Source organism: Periplaneta americana, chromosome 2, assembly GCF_040183065.1.
Source record: "Periplaneta americana isolate PAMFEO1 chromosome 2, P.americana_PAMFEO1_priV1, whole genome shotgun sequence".
In the NCBI taxonomy this organism is placed as follows: Eukaryota; Metazoa; Arthropoda; class Insecta; order Blattodea; family Blattidae; genus Periplaneta; species Periplaneta americana.
Genome location: NC_091118.1, coordinates 181,699,418 through 181,715,778, shown reverse-complemented (window position 1 = coordinate 181,715,778; position 16,361 = coordinate 181,699,418). Strand labels below are relative to the sequence as shown.

At 37.1% G+C, this 16,361-nt stretch overlaps 1 protein-coding gene across 2 annotated transcripts in view; it reads left to right on the top strand.

Moving 5' to 3' along the window:
* Positions 1–16,361, top strand: part of LOC138694887 (protein dachsous-like) — a 378,336-nt gene that overhangs the window by 319,876 nt on the left and 42,099 nt on the right. For both annotated transcript variants that reach the window (XM_069819056.1, XM_069819055.1), the window contains exon 13: positions 8,454–8,786. In XM_069819056.1, coding sequence (XP_069675157.1) covers positions 8,454–8,786 — 333 coding nt within the window. The remainder of the gene's footprint in view (positions 1–8,453; positions 8,787–16,361) is intronic.

Genomic DNA, 16,361 nt, shown 5'->3' with positions numbered 1-16,361 from the left:
TAACAGTAACAGTTACACTAAATCTGAAAATACTATACAATGGCAAAAGTAGTGTATATTCAGCATATAAAATTTCAAGGTTACAGATTTAGTCATTGCTGGAGAAACAAAATACCGAATTTCATCAATTTTTCGGTGCGTAAAAGTACTTAAAGCTCATGTATCCCCCTTAAATTAAAAAAAAATATATATATATGGAAACCACTGGCCTAGACCATTAGGCGGTCCGGATTCGCGTTTTGGTTAGGACTAAATTTTTTCTTTGGAAAATGCATAATATACTACCTAACAATCGTGGCGGACAAGAATTCAGTTGGGATTTTTTTTCGGGTTTCTCCCGTTTCCTCACACTAGGCATACGACATTCCGTTCGGGCTTTATCCCATCGCCATTCCTAGCATTCCCCGATAGCCTCTTACGACGCATGCTTAGGACTTTTCCAGAGTCAATAACGATAGCCACTTGATTACCAAAGGCGACTGAATTGCTTAATGTTCGTTTCATTGCTCCACAGTTGCCACACTTTTATTTACAATATTACAATTGACCAACAAAACATTACATAGAAATAAATGAAGTTTTCAACTTGATGCTGATTCTTTCATCTAGAGTTGTTTTTGATCTCAATTAGTGTAACACAAAGGCGGGAGATTTCAATGCCCTACTAGAAACTGATCCTACAGCACGTCACGTTGCCCGTGCTATTTTTATGACCGGAATGCCTCCTATTCAATCGCCGTTTTACCAGTGTCGTCATTTCTGTCGCCTGAATGCGTATGTAAATCCATCCCGCCCATCCCTTTATATCTAATTGTTATGTTGATAGTTGACGTCTGTTAAACTGTTTGACGTTTATTTGATCGTAAATACACGTACTGTGATGTCAATGGCAGTTTAGGGCTTTTGCTGGAAATACCAGGGTAGGAACTACAAAGGGGAATGCGGTCGGAATAATAATATTAGTATACTTTTAATACAGTACTTCTGTATATTTTATTGTAACCCTTGCTGTGTGGCTTAGTGTGATGTGGTAGGGACGTGACAATATTGTCGTGGTGTTACCAACTCTCGCGTATTTTCTTGGATTCTCTGTATCGTGTTATTTTTATTGCAATCTCCAATATTACAGTATATATAGAGCCCGGATGTTAGGCAAAATGCCTATTTTAAGCTGAGTTTATGTATGAAAGACCTATTAGAGGTAAACACGTTTCCGCACATTTAGGGACGATAGGCCCAATTTTTATTTTGCCTTTTTTGCCTATTGTAACTCCCATTGCCTATTTTAAGGTAAAATGACTCTTTTAGTCTTTTTACGTCGTTATTGTACATTTTCTATATTTTTAATGCGTTTAAAATAAACCGCACATAAATTATATAAAAGAACAAAAAAAGAACGGTTGTACAAATTAAAAAAAATATATTCACCTCATACAAATATTTGCTGAGAATCTTATTCTTCAGCAATATATATGTTTCCAAGAAGTCGTAAACTTTTCTCCCCTACCGATTCCATCTTTTATGTCACTTAACAAAGATATTTGAATAGTATAACCCTCAGTGCTCAGGTCACTTCGAGGTTTACCAGCGAAATAAAGGGGATGAGGGAAGTATTAAAAGCAAGTCTCCAGGTCCCGTTACTGTTGTCGCTTGCATGCACAAGTCACGCGTACTTTGAAGTCTCTAATCCCTTCTCACACCTCTCTTTTTGAGACAATACACAACCGGTTTTTCCCGATCTCTGAAAGAAAGTAGGGACAGAAAGATATAGTCTCTTTTAAGTTTGCTCCAATCACTTTAGTAGAAGTAGAAATATCTTTTTCCACCATGAAAAACGTTCTCTCTGACAGGCGGCTCACTATGACAGTTGACAACTTAAAAAAGCATCTTGTTGTGACATAACCAAGGAAAGTGAATACCGTCTGGGATAGTTTATTAAGTATTTGTCTATTTTTGTCTGTTTCCATGAATAATAAATGCCTATTTCACGGTCTATTTTTACTATTTTTAATACTTTTAACCAAGATAAATGCCTAAACATCCGGGCTCTAGTTGTATATTTTGTTCTGGTTTTCTCCTGCATTATGTAGTTAACATAAAATAATAATTATTAGGTATTGTTTGTACAAGATGGATAAAGTCTGGACACATAGGGAAGAGGAGTACAACAGGAAGAGTAGGAAGAAGAGAAGATGAGAAGGAAGAGAAGCAAAGATTACAAACAGAAAAAGGTGAGGGAAAAAGGAGAGATAACGAAGTAAAATACCGAGAATGGAAGATATAAACAAAGGAGGAAAGGGAAGAAAGAATGAAAAGAAGGAAAAGGAGAAAAGAAGCAGGTGAAGAAGAGAAAGTAAAATAAAAGTATGAGAATAATAATTATTGAAAAAGAAGAAAAATATGAAGATAAAAAGAAGGTGAGAGAATGAGAAAAAGTAAGAAACGGAAGTGAAGAAGATTAGGAAACGAAGGGGAAAAAAGATTACGTAAATGGAACTTAAAATGCAATCATGCTTCACAGTTCTGCATATCTTTACATAGTGCTAACTACACGGGGTACAAGAGGTGCATAGTTTCATTATCCTGAATATGTTTATCTTGAACAAAGTGTGGGTGGGTCGAGAAATGAAACGTGGAGAGTAGAAGGAAAACAGGTAGAATGCAAGTATAACGGGAAGATGAGGAAAACGAGGAGATGGTAAGGAGAACAAAGGTATGGTATGGAGAACAAGGGAAAGACAAGGAGAACAGGAGAAAGACAAGGAGAACGAGGGGAAGAAAACGAGAACACAAGGAGAGGAAGGAGAAGACTAGGAGAATAAGGGGAAGGCTAGAAGAAGGAAGGGAAGACAAGAAAAGCACGATGAAGAGAGGACAAAAAAGGAAAAGGATGGAAAGACAAAATAAGTTGAAGTTACGGTGAACAAAGACGGGGTTGAATTTTATGTGACTGTCAATTCTAAGTTATTCTCCATATCTAGTGAGAAGAAAGAAGTAGTTCTACGTCAGAAAATAAGGCGATAAAAGACTGGAGGAGACAGGATTGAAGAAGATGGAGAAAAGGGGAAAAGGAGAGAAAGTAAATAAAAAAGAATGGGAAAATTAGATATTGGAGAGAAAAAAAGATAGAAAAGAAATAGAATAAAATGAGGAAGAAATTGGAATATGAAAATAAAGAAGACGATGGAAAAGGGTAGAAAGAAGAAAAGAAAATGAAGAAATGTAGGAGAAAACAAACAAGACGAGAGAGAAAGTATCATGAGTGGTAACCTCTGCTATAAGTGCAAATAATCCTTTACTCCAAAGATTGTTCGTTTACACAATTTAAAGGGGTAGATATACAATTGGCCTGCAGAAATTTAGTGAAATTATTTTTTTTTTATATCTCAGCTACTATAAAAGCTAAATGTACAAAACTTTTCATGTTTAATATGCATACATTACAATTTATAAAACGCTATTCAGAATATGATGTAGGTCTTTAAAACATTCCAGTAAAAGAATCATGCAGATATTTAATTAATTGTATATTTTGTTATGTAAATACTTTACGGTTGTAAAAATATGCAAATTTGATATTATTTTTACAGGTAAGTGTTAGGTATTTTAATATTCTGAATAGTGTTTTATAAAGTGTAATTTATGTATATTAAGCATGAAAAGTTTTGTTCATTTAGCTTTTATAGTAGCTGAGATATAAAAATAATGAATTTCACTCAATTTTTCAAGGCCAGTGGTGTACCTCCCCCTTTAATGTCTTACAAATTATCGACCTGATGTGGAAGATTCTCTTATAATGGAAAATTATTTACAATAGGTAGGGATATATGAACCAATCCAAAGCCTTGCTGCAGACATCGTCCCTAAATGGCACCAAAAGCTCTTTTATTTTTTGTTGATGGACTTTTCCCTCATACCGTTGATATGTTAATTAAATCGTTATGTCATTTAAAAGCATTTTGAAGGAGGACAATCGTCGTGTTAGTAGTTATTTGTAGGCTCTGTTCATAGAATAATTGAATACCCAAAAGGACGCAGCTATTCTTGTCTGATCCCCTACCATACAGGCTTAATTCCGATTCTCAAGTTGTGATTGCAGTGCAGACATGTTAACTCTACAATCAAGATGGCCGCACAATGCTTGTATAGCTGTCGTTTTAGAAACAAGATTGAGGAACTGACTTTAGTACTATCTCGTGTGAGGTCTTGGCCAATGAAAAATGCATTATCTGCCACAGCGGGTGTACAGTCCATGCAACACTGCTGCAGAGCGGGAGATAAGTCGGCATTGCAGTTCCCTGCATTTTCCCTTTTCCATCTTTCATGAGGATATACTCCGAAGCCACATATTTATGATACCGCTGGATATTTGTACTCTGGAATTTCCGTGACATGGAGTCAGCACACATCTGGGACATCAAGTTGCCGTGTAGCCACCGATGTAGCTTAGGCGATAGAGGGTTTACCTGAAGATTCGGAGTTTCCCTCGGGCGTGCGTTCGATTCCCGTTCGGGCTGATTACCTGGATTGGGTTTTTCCTAGTCCCGACCGTATGGCGAATGTCAGGTAATTTATAGCGAATCCTCTGTCTCATCTTGTCAAACCACAGTATAAAAAGAATCAGTAGGGACAACTCTTGTCGGCACCTTTGATGTTGTTGGTACTAAATTCAAGCTCAGTAAGGTCTAGTTCTCATTGAATTCAACTATTTCGCTAGTATCAAACCACTATCAAAATATTAGTAAAATATTTATTTATTTATTTATTTTATTGGTCAGTAATACGAATAATCTTGTATGTATATTATCTATCATTAATATTATGTCGCTAGGAAGTCAAAATACTTATATCCATTGTTGACGTTCATGTTCGCACTTCACCGTAACGGACGCCATGATGTATTATGTTGTACTTGGATCAGTTTTACCAACATAAGCCTCAAATAGTGATTTGAACGTTAGCGTCAATTAGCGAATATTTTCATGATGATTGCATACGGAGGTAATTATTAGTATGGTTATATTGCCATTCCTTTGCCTCATGTCCTTAAAATTATTAAAAGATGAGTAATGAATGTTTTCAGTTAATATTAAATTATGCCAGACCTGTCGTAGATGGAGATCCATCTGGTGGAGGTTCCAGATAATACACCCGGTTTCGTGACATGCGCACTCAGAATTTGTTCCCACGAAATGGCTTAGGTGTCTTTACTGTATGTTCTCTATACTGTGGTCAAACAATCTCGTTTATTGTCAATTCTATCGTAATTGATACAGCATCGTTAAATAACCGACTTATTGCCTTTTTATTTATATTTTTTGCTCCATTCGACCTAAGGAAGGCCCTCCCTAAGTGATGGTAAAAATTCGTGAATCATCTTGCATATATTTTACTGTAAAATAAGAAGGCGTGTGAAAAGCTTAAAGAAACAATCTGATTGATTTTATTTTAAATCTTGATAACAGTGATGAAATGCAGACAAACTTAATTGGCTTTAATTTCGCTCTTTAAATTAAATCATGTTTAGTTACAGAGGCTTCATGAAGAAGTTGATGAAATTGACCTATACAAATAAACTCAACGAGCCGCCACTGCTTTTCAGTAGAACAGTTAGGGACTTGTTTCTGCGCGAAGGAAGTGACTTGAGTCCACAAACCAATGCTCCAAACTCCCACATGATTACATAAAGGTTTTGAGGTAGGTCATTAATAAAGTTTTCAGTTACTGCAACCGACGACGATAAACGCTCGTTGTTACAGGTCGTTATACCATAAATCCCCAAGATATGGACCACTTATAATGGCTGTCAAATAATTTCGGCAGCCAGGCGGTTTTTACTGCCACAGTTTATCATTTCATTAATGTGTTATGTACAGAATACGACATGTAACTTAGGCCTACACGTCAGGAAATATTGTAATTATTTGTTGAGGTAAAAGAAGTTTGGGTAAAAAAAAAAGCCCCATCCCTCCTCCTCTTCTGCATCTTCCACCCTGAAGCTAGATTCAAGCATGTCAACGCATGAAAGATTATAGTATATCAAGCTATTATTCGGTCGACGGGGGATATACGAACGTGTGTCTTTTCCCTTGGAGGCTCTTATCGGAAAGGGAGGCGGGTTTGAGTTCCGCCTATAACATGAATATTTATTATCACAGTTTGTATCTAATTTCTAAACGGAAAAGAAGAGTTGCGTCTATATTATAGACTCGGTACATTAATCCCCTGTACTTGCGTCGACCAGTAAGTGATTTTAATTTATTGGTCGGTTGAAGATTAACTGATCAATATTGCGTCTAGCTGTACTTCGAAGCTTTTGTTCGGCTCTTCTGAACGTTGGGCATTCTCCATGTCCTTAGCGAAATAACTGTTCATTTATCTGCTGGGAATTTCTCCAGAGTGTTGACTCAATACCAGCCATGACGCCTGAAGACATCGCAGGAAGCGTGATTTTATCCAGTCCGAAGATAATTATACATGCGAAGGCAAATGTCGAATTCATACTGGTTAAGATTCTCTTCTCTTCTCTTCTCTTCTCTTCTCTTCTCTTCTCTTCTCTTCTCTTCTCTTCTCTTCTCTTCTCTTCTCTTCTCTTCTCTTCTCTTCTCTTCCCTTCTCTTCCCTTCCCTTCCCTTCCCTTCTCTTCTCTTCTCTTCTCTCCTCTCCTCTCCTCTCCTCTCCTCTCCTCTCCTCTCCTCTCCTCTCCTCTCCTCTCCTCTCCTCTCCTCTCCTCTCCTCTCCTCTCTTCTCTTCTCTTCTCTTCTCTTCTCTTCTCTTCTCTTCTCTTCTCTTCTCTTCTCTTCTCTTCTCATGAATGACCAGCACGAAGTCCTGATCTCACAGCATGTGACTTCTTCCTGTGGAGTGAGAAAGGAGGAGGTATATTGCAACAAACTACAAACTCTGAAATAAGCTTGTTCTGACCAATATACCACCGAAGTTCCTAATGGTCAGTCGAGGCTAATCCCAAGCGATTAAAAGAGTTCAAAGGGAATTTCGATGTGAATATGGCGTGCATAATGTACCTAAATACGATTCCATAATGTTGTTGTATCGAACATTTGTAGAAACAGGTTCTGTGTTAAAAAAAAAAAGAACATGCAGGAGGTCGCAGGCGAAACCCAGTACGAGAAGCAGCTATCTCTTGGCTTGGCCCCCAAACTCCCCAGATCTAACCCCTCCTGACTTCTTCGTGTGGGGTTTTGTTAAAGACATTGTCTATTCACAGAAACCCAGGAACATTGATGATCTGAGAGTAAAAATTACTGAAGCTTTTCAATCACTCTGTACATTCTATTATACATGTTCTTTGTTATTAACTTCTACAATAAATTGCCTAGCCTTTTTTAATCAGGCAATCTTTTTGTGCTTCGATTTTTATTGTAATTGTAAATTTAATATTAATTGTAATTGTATTCTTCGTATTGTAGTTATGATTCCTTGGTAGATCAGAAGAGAAGGTCTGATGGCCTTATCTCTACCAGGTTAAATAAATAAATAAATAAATAAATAAATAAATAAATAAATAAATAAATAAATAATCCTTTTGAGGTTATGGCTATCCTAAAATAATAAAAATAATAATCCGTGGTACGTCAGCTCTTGAAAGGCTGGAGCCTACCAGACAGCTGCTGGCCTCAGGTCCACATACCTCGACAGAGGTGAACGATCATCCACTCAACGGAGTTTCAGTACAGTGATACTTCCAGCCTCTATAGCTGGTTTTTAGTATCGGATTTCGCTACGTATCTTAGCTTCACAAATTCATCATGATGCTGGGTAGGCATAAGATAATAGTACATTATGCAACGAGCCTATAATGGTAGCAATTAAGACGCGAGTATATTTATGAAACGAGCGCAAGCGAGTTTGATAATTTTCATACGAGCGTCTTAATTACCATTATAGTCAAGTTTCATACGACCATATATCTAACTTGAAATTATTCAGAAGTATTCATTTTATTCTTATCTGACTGAGGAGCGGAACTGACCTTGGGCAATAGCTCGTAAATTGTGAGATGTGCGCAGACGCGAAAGTATTGATTTTTTCCGAGAAACAAACTTGATATAATCTAGAGAGTAAAATAAACATTAATCTTGATATAACCTTGAAATTGATTTAGACATTGAAAAACGAGATGACAAATTGAATTTATTTGAATATTATTTACGATTAAACGCTAATTATTATAGTAACAGAACATAACCTTCTGCGACAGTATTGGATTTCCAGCTTCCGTGACGTTTCGCTAGTTGTTTTTCGATTGCATATCCGGGAATAATCGATACTTGCGCTTTCATATTGCTACAATGGTGCTTTCTGATTGGTGGAACACCTGAACTTTAATGAATAGGTGTACTTTAATGAGGTGCATTAAAGGCCTGCTCTAGGTGTATAATTACTACATTGAGTGCGGAAGTAATAAGCTGATTTAACTTGTTCACTTGCAGGCACGGAGGTCGGTACAGTGCTAACTGCCGTCACTGCGAACGACGTGGACACCAACCCCTCACTCACGTACGGGTTCTCGGCCGACAACGACGGCGAGGGGGGCAGCAGCGGGTCAGAGGCCTCCGGGTTAGGTGTCTTCAGCATCGACAGGTTCAGCGGCAAAGTCACACTAGCCCGACGTCTGGATTTCGAGACTCGACGCGAATACCGGCTGCGAGTAACGGCCTCGGACACTGCCCACGCGGCCCACACTGTGCTCACCATCAGGGTCACCGACGTCAACGACAACGCTCCGATCTTCATGCAGCCGTCCTATCAAGCATCACTGCCAGGTGAGTGACAAGTATTTTGTAACACACTGTAGTCGTTGCTAAATTGTCTAACTTCACAGCTTTTTGTTTTGTTAGCCAATCAATACAGTGCAGCCTATCGGTTTATTGTGCCGGTTGTTGTACCTGTTTCTTACTTAGGCTTTATTTGTTTCTTTGACGTCGGTTGTTCTATGTTTTCTTATAATAAATTATACATACGACGCATGCGCAGAATGGTTGATGTCGAAGATTCCGCCCTGACGTCATATCGATGCAGTAAATAACTTGGGAATTAGTTAAACATTGGTCAACGATGATTTTACTAAATGTAGAATTTCTGATGTTTCTTAAGTAATGTCATCTGATTCCAAAAATGAAGTCAGAACTTTTCTACCACCAGCATTTTTTTGTAATTAAAAAAATGATTTATTTTTATTGCTGCATATATGAAGAGTCCACTGCAAGAATGATGGATGTCACTTTCTTGTCGAAAATGAACCAAGACTGTCACTGCATAGCTTAAGACATATAGAATGTACATAGAGAGTTATATGGCATTAACACTGATAGTCATTGTCCAGTAATGATCGGAAAATCACAGTTCAGCTTTGAGCGCTAAGCATTTCAAACTTTCAATTGCTTCTCCTGCAAAATGTATTCCAAATGACATCCATCATTCTTGCAGTGGACTCTTCATATATATATATATATATATATATATATATATATATATATATATATATAGTCCTTAACATGCTAATATATATATATATATATATATATATATATATATATATATATATTAGTCCTTAACATGAAATAAAATATTTTATTTCATAGCTTTAACAATTGACCTATAACTTTAGATCACTCTTGCCTGTGAAGTCAGAATTCATAAAAATAAATTTTATTCCTCATTAGACTGGCAAAATTCATAAATCCAAATCTATCCATCCATCCATTCAAATCTATTTATCTATTCATTCATCCATCCATCAAAATCTATCCATCCATCCATCCAAATCTATTCATCCATCCGTTCATCCAAATCTATCCATCTGTTCATCCATCCAAATCTATCCTTCCATCTAAATCAATCCATCCAAATCTATCCATCAAAATCCTTCCACCCATCCGAATCTACCAATCCGTCCATCCATCCAAATCTATCCATCCATTCATCAAAATCATCCATCCAAATCCATCCATCCATCCAAATCTGTCCATCCAGTCATCAAAATTCATCCATCCAAATCTATCCACCCACACCTTTGGAGTAACGGTCAGCGCGTCTGGCCGCGAAACCAGGTGGCCCGGGTTCGAATCCCGGTGGGGGCAAGTTACCTGGTTCAGGTTTTTTCCGGGGTTTTCCCTCAATCCAATACGAGCAAATGCTGGGTAACTTTCGGTGCTGGACCCCGGACTCATTTCACCGGCATTATCACCGTCATTTCATTCAGACGCTAAATAACCTAGATGTTGATACAGCGTCGTAAAATAACCCAATAAAATAAAATAAATAAAATCTATCCATCCATCCACCCACGTCTGTCTATCCATCCATCCATCCATCCATCCATCCAAATTTATCCATCCATTCAAATCTATCGATCCATCTATCCAAATTTATCTTAATCTAGTTTGTCTGTCTACGTTCACATTAGCCCCACACCGGGCCTGTACTATGCGGTTAGTACAACTATCGGGTCTGCAGATAAAAAGCAAGACATTACATTAAAATAAAATAAAAATAAAATAAATAAAATCTATCCATCCATCCACCCACATCTATCTATCCATCCATCCATCCAAATTTATCCATCCATTCAAATCTATCGATCGATCTATCCAAATTTATCTTAATCTAGCTAGTCTGTCTACGTTCACATTAGCCCCACACCGGCCTGTACTATGCGGTTAGCACGACTATCGGGTCTGCAGATAAAAAGCAAGACATTACATTAAAATAAAATAAAAATAAAATAAATAAAATCTATCCATCCATCCACCCACATCTATCTATCCATCCATCCATCCAAATTTATCCATCCATTCAAATCTGTCGATCCATCTATCCAAATTTATCTTAATCTAGCTAGTCTGTCTACGTTCACATTAGCCCCACACCGGGCCTGTACTATGAGGTTAGCACGTCTATCGGGTCTGCAGATAAAAAGCAAGACATTACATTAACAATGGACGAACACCAATGCGCAAGTCTCGATTCGAACTGACGACCGTGGCTCTCAGTCATTGTTAAGGCTTTTCGTTACCCATTGAGCTCTCTGCGCCAGTAATATTTATGTTGAGGAAGCATAAGCAGTAATTAATTGGCGCGTGTGTGGCTTGGCAATTGATTAGCACTGACGTGGGAGTTTGTTTTGCCTGCCTTTGTGTCGTAATGTGCGTGACCGTAAGAAAATGAGTCGTAACTTAGCGGTTTGCACGCACCATAAAATTGATATAAATTAAACCCTAACAAAGGTTTCGTTGGTTCTTCGAAGTCATCAATACAAGTGTTGCTTGATGAATGGGGAAACAGTAAAACACGGGCTACTTCGTCCTTACGCAGTTTTGTTAGCCATAAATCAAGAGCGAATTCCAGGTGGGAGGAAGTTTCTGGAACTGTGGTAAAGTTTAATAAAGCAGTCACGAAACATTGGAAAAACATCTAGCAGCAACCAAGTACCTTGCCTTAACTCTACGGAGATGTCATCGTCATTTGTTCGAATCTTGTTTGGGATGAAAGTGTTTATCAGTTGTTGGTACGCTGTCTTGCGCTGTTGCCAATTGTGCCGGCCCCCACATACAGAGAATTTTATCCATTTACTGTCAGTTGATAGAAAGGCCACGCAGTAAAGCCCGCCCTTGAAAATATAGACGTTTAAACATACAGAATGTGTCGCCACGATTGTCTAGTGACTAGAGCGCTGAACTTATAAATCATGTGGACCCAGCTTCGATCCCTGGCGTACCCCGGATTTATAACTTGTGTTGGGCAAGTCCGTGGTCCAGATAACACAGAAGTTTCCTGCGGAAGGTTCGGTTCCCCTGTGGTATTCCAACAAAAATTTCCATCATCATCTCATCTCGTTGCTGGTGTACGTAGACCAGCCTCGTATGGCGCACCTTGGGCAACGACTGTGTCGGTAAATTCGTCTACACAACTAGCTTCATATGGGTGAATGACGAAAAGTCAAGTACCTGCCATTAGTAACAAAAAAAAAAACATACAGAATGTTAAAAAATTAAGACCAGACTTGATGGATAATAATTAGACAGTGGATGCGGGATGTGTTAAGGAAAAGTGAAGTTGTTTCGTATCAGAGTATATGGCACGTGCCGCGCCGTCCGTCTTTTGTGTACCTGGCGAGTACAGCAGCGTACAAAACGAATAGTAACATTGCAACGCAATGTGTGCAGTTGTGTTATCCTGCTCAAGTATTTAGTACGCGTTGAATATGTTGTGCTGATCCATTCATAATGGCAAAACGTTAAATTCGCTCAGAGATACGAAATGCAATTAAGAAGTATGAGAGTGACATTTTATGTATTAACGAAGACAATATCGTGTGTAATGTATTTAAAATTGAAATAAAAACCAGAACAACTCAGGCTATAGAGAAACATTGCAACAGTACATCGCACAGGAAATGCGTTGAAATGAAATCTGAGGAACCATCTACATCATCATCATCATTTAGTTGTGCGGGTCTAACGACACGTGCAACATGATGCTCAGTACAAATATTCCTCTAAAGAAATTGAGTGATCCCCATTTTAGAGGTTTTCTTCAGAAATTCTCTCAATACAAACACTGTTTAAGCGATAGGCGAAGACGATTCAGCTTCGACAACTTACGAGAATATATCGTCGTTTACTGCAACGCTGGTAATTGCATCAATGATGACGAGGACCGAACCTTGCAAGGTACGTACTACAGTACGTTATTTTTCTTTTCCTTCTGACTGTACGGAGATACAGTAGCATGTTGACGTCGTCTGTTTACGCTTAAAACCTGTTGAGCCAATGGTCTGAATGCAAAAATTTAACATATAGTAAATGTGCACCTACATGCAATGATAAGTCATCCTGCATTCACTGTCTAATAATAATAAATTTCATAAGTTGCCCTAGTTGATTCACGTACGATATTATTCTTCTCTATGTTAATATTATATTATGTAATTTCATTGTAGCTCTAATTTTACTTTTAGTATGTATTTTATTTTATTTATATATTCCTCTTATATTAATAATATATCTGAACTGCGACCGAACACGAGCGCTGTTCATTCCTCAAATTACTGTATCCTCTTTTTTATATTGATGTATTATTTTATTTCTATTTGTATTGTAATTATATTCTGCAGGCTGATTATTATTCTGTATTATATGTTCTGTATTATTATATAAATCATCATCATCATCATCCTTCACGAATTAGGCCTCTGTAGACCTGTTTCGGCCCCATCTAGCAGTCTTCAAAAAGGTCTTCCTAGTCGACGATGTCATCTAGGTTTATACTGCATCATAATTTTTGGGATTCTTGAATTTTCCATTCTTTTTACATGATCTAGCCAATTGAATTTGTATCTGTTGATTTTTTCTTCTACTGACTCTACTTCTAACTGTTCTAAAATTTCTTCATTCCTTTTTCGGTCTAAAAGAGTATATCCTGCTGTCCTCCTGAAAAATTTCATTTCCGTTGCTTTGATTCTGTTCATGTCTTTTTTCTTTAATGTCCAAATCTCGCTTCCGTATACAAGGGAGGGTAATGCTAGTGTTTTATATATTTTCATTCTTGTAGATTTTTATACTAATTTAGCTTTTAATGTATTGTTTATTATTCCTAGAATTTGTGTAAATTTGGTAATTTTCTTGTTCACATCTTTTTCATTTTGATAAGATATTTCACAACCCAGATAATTGAAATTTTGTACTTGTTCGAGGCATTGGTTATTGTGTATTATTTTACTTCTGACTGGGTCTTGTCCTAAAAATGTGCTGAAATTTCGATCCTAAAATCTTTTAATATTTTATTTAATGTATATAATCCTCTTTGTAAATTATCCTCTGAATTGGAAATTATGACTTGATCATCGGCATAGAGTAAGGTATTTAATGTTAGATCACTGGTTACAACGGTTACAGACACAGAGGTATACTGTTTCATCACATGCAGAGGAAATGCTGCATTACAAGCCTGTCCAGAGGCTAAAAGTGGCAGCCCCACTACTGGACTACCTAACGATAAGGCTGGTAACCTATCTTAGGGAAAATTACATTACTTTCAAGCCTCAAACAAGCAGTACCAAGTCAACGGTTAAACGAAATTGGAAAAAACAAAATATGTTCACATACACTACCTGGAATGTTAGAGGGATCAATCACAAAGAAGAAGAATTAGATGAAATATTGAATTATTATATAAATGCATTACATAATAATATGTTTTATAATGATGAAATGGCAACGAAACCAGGTTTTTGAAAACAGTACTGCAAGACCATTTTCATCCTGCTTCGTTCATTCGACATCGCATGACATGCAAGATAACTGGTATGCGACAGTTGATTGCCTATCTTCAGTTCAAGGCACAGAATGTTTTATTGTGCCCTGTAATTTCATTCCTGTAATAGACTTCTCATATGGTTCGAAATCTGTTACTATTGGCTTTAAATGTTGTTCAGTCCTGGTGTAAAAATGATCGTATCGTGTCTGAATTGTGGCTTTAATGTCTTGACCAGTTTAATTGAATAGCTTTAAAAGCAATGATGATTTCATCTCTTTATTGAATTTCCATTTATTGCTTCCATTTTCTGCACAAAAAGTTGTTTCAAGATTTAGATGCATTGAGTTGTAATGTCACAGTTCGTCTCGGTACTTGGAATTTAGAAAAGTGGATAATAAATTAAAGTTCACTTATATTATATACTGTATAAAACTTGTTTAACCTTGAGAAAAGGTTTACATCATCTGTTCTGTAATACCATTACAAGTCGTAAAGTATTTTGATGTGAAACTTCTATATTCGGCCTACAGAAGAGAAAAATGTTAATGTTTTGACGTGGAAGGTTTACTCTGACGTCATTCGTAGTACCATAAAAACAGAAGTGTATAATATGAACTTCAATACTCGAGAACCAAGCATTTCCGACCCTACGTTGATATAAGTTATTTTTATTGTTTACGTATGAGGAATTCATTCCTGAAGTTATGCCGTGTATTTTTGGACATCCTGTATGTAGTGATTAAGTAACTAGACATCTAGAGCTGAGTGACTAATTGTAGAGTTCTGAGGAGAAACAAAGCAATTACGGTTGAAATAGGAGCTATTCAACACAATCAAAGTGTGTCATACAAAATGGGTCAGTTTCTTTACCGAAATCAATTTAACTGAAGTTCCATATATTTTAATGTTGATATCTAGTGCCTATCTATTCCAGGTTCGATTGCCTATGTGGAAAGGCTATTTTCTGTTGTGAAAAATAAGTGGAGGGCTGAAAGGAACAGATGTTCCATAGATCGTACGAAAGCTGAGATCCAGGTTACCTTAAATGGACACTTAACAGTAAAACGTTGCAAAGTTCCAAATTTATAAACAGTATTTTATTAATAAATAAACTTTCTCCCGTAAACAATTTTGAGATTTTATTTTTCATAAATTAATTATTAGAGGCACATATGACGCATTTTATTCTTCACCTGACAAAATTAGGAACATTAAATCCAGACGTTTGAGATGGGCAGGGCATGTAGCACGTATAGGCGAATCCATAAATGCATATAGAGTGTTAGTTGGGAGGCCTGAGGGAAAAAGACCTTTGGGTAGGCCGAGACGTAGATGGGAGGATAATATTAAAATGGATTTGAGGGAGGTGGGATATGATGATAGAGACTGGATTAATTTTGCACAGGATAGGGACCGATGACAGGCTTATGTGAGGGCGGCAATGAACCTCCGGGTTCCTTAAAAGCCAGTAAGTAAGTAAGTTCAGTTTTGGTATCAAATCTTTTGGATTCGGACTCTAAATAATTATACTAGGAAGCTATAATCTTTTCGCTGTAAGAAAAATCCTAATGTAAACAATAGCACGTGACTGAAGTGAGGCTTCATTGGCCGCTGTTTGGCGCCATAGATTCTCAGTACATGTTCCCGCCTACTGTTGTACATTCTGTTTCATGTTAAACATTTCCCGTTACTCGTCAAGTAGATCTAACCTCACTACTATGCATCCGTTTGCTTAGGAAACTTTTACTTTATAATTACTGTAATTAAAACTCATTTAACTAATTATATACATTTAAGACTATTTGTTTTTCTCGCTTTTGAGAGAGTTTCCACTCTTATGTTTAATAACCACACACATCGATGATGCAGAAGTCATACTTCAGTACCACGTGCTTACGTGAACAACTACGAGCTCAAGTAACGCCAGCTTGTTACAAGAACAGACTACCTCGGTATTACTGTTGGTATTCATCCGCGTTCATAGTACATAAAATATAAAATTAGCTTTTCTTTTACATAGCGTTTTACATATGAGTGAAGTTATATGTTTCATCATATTTAACTAGAATTCAGTTTTTTTA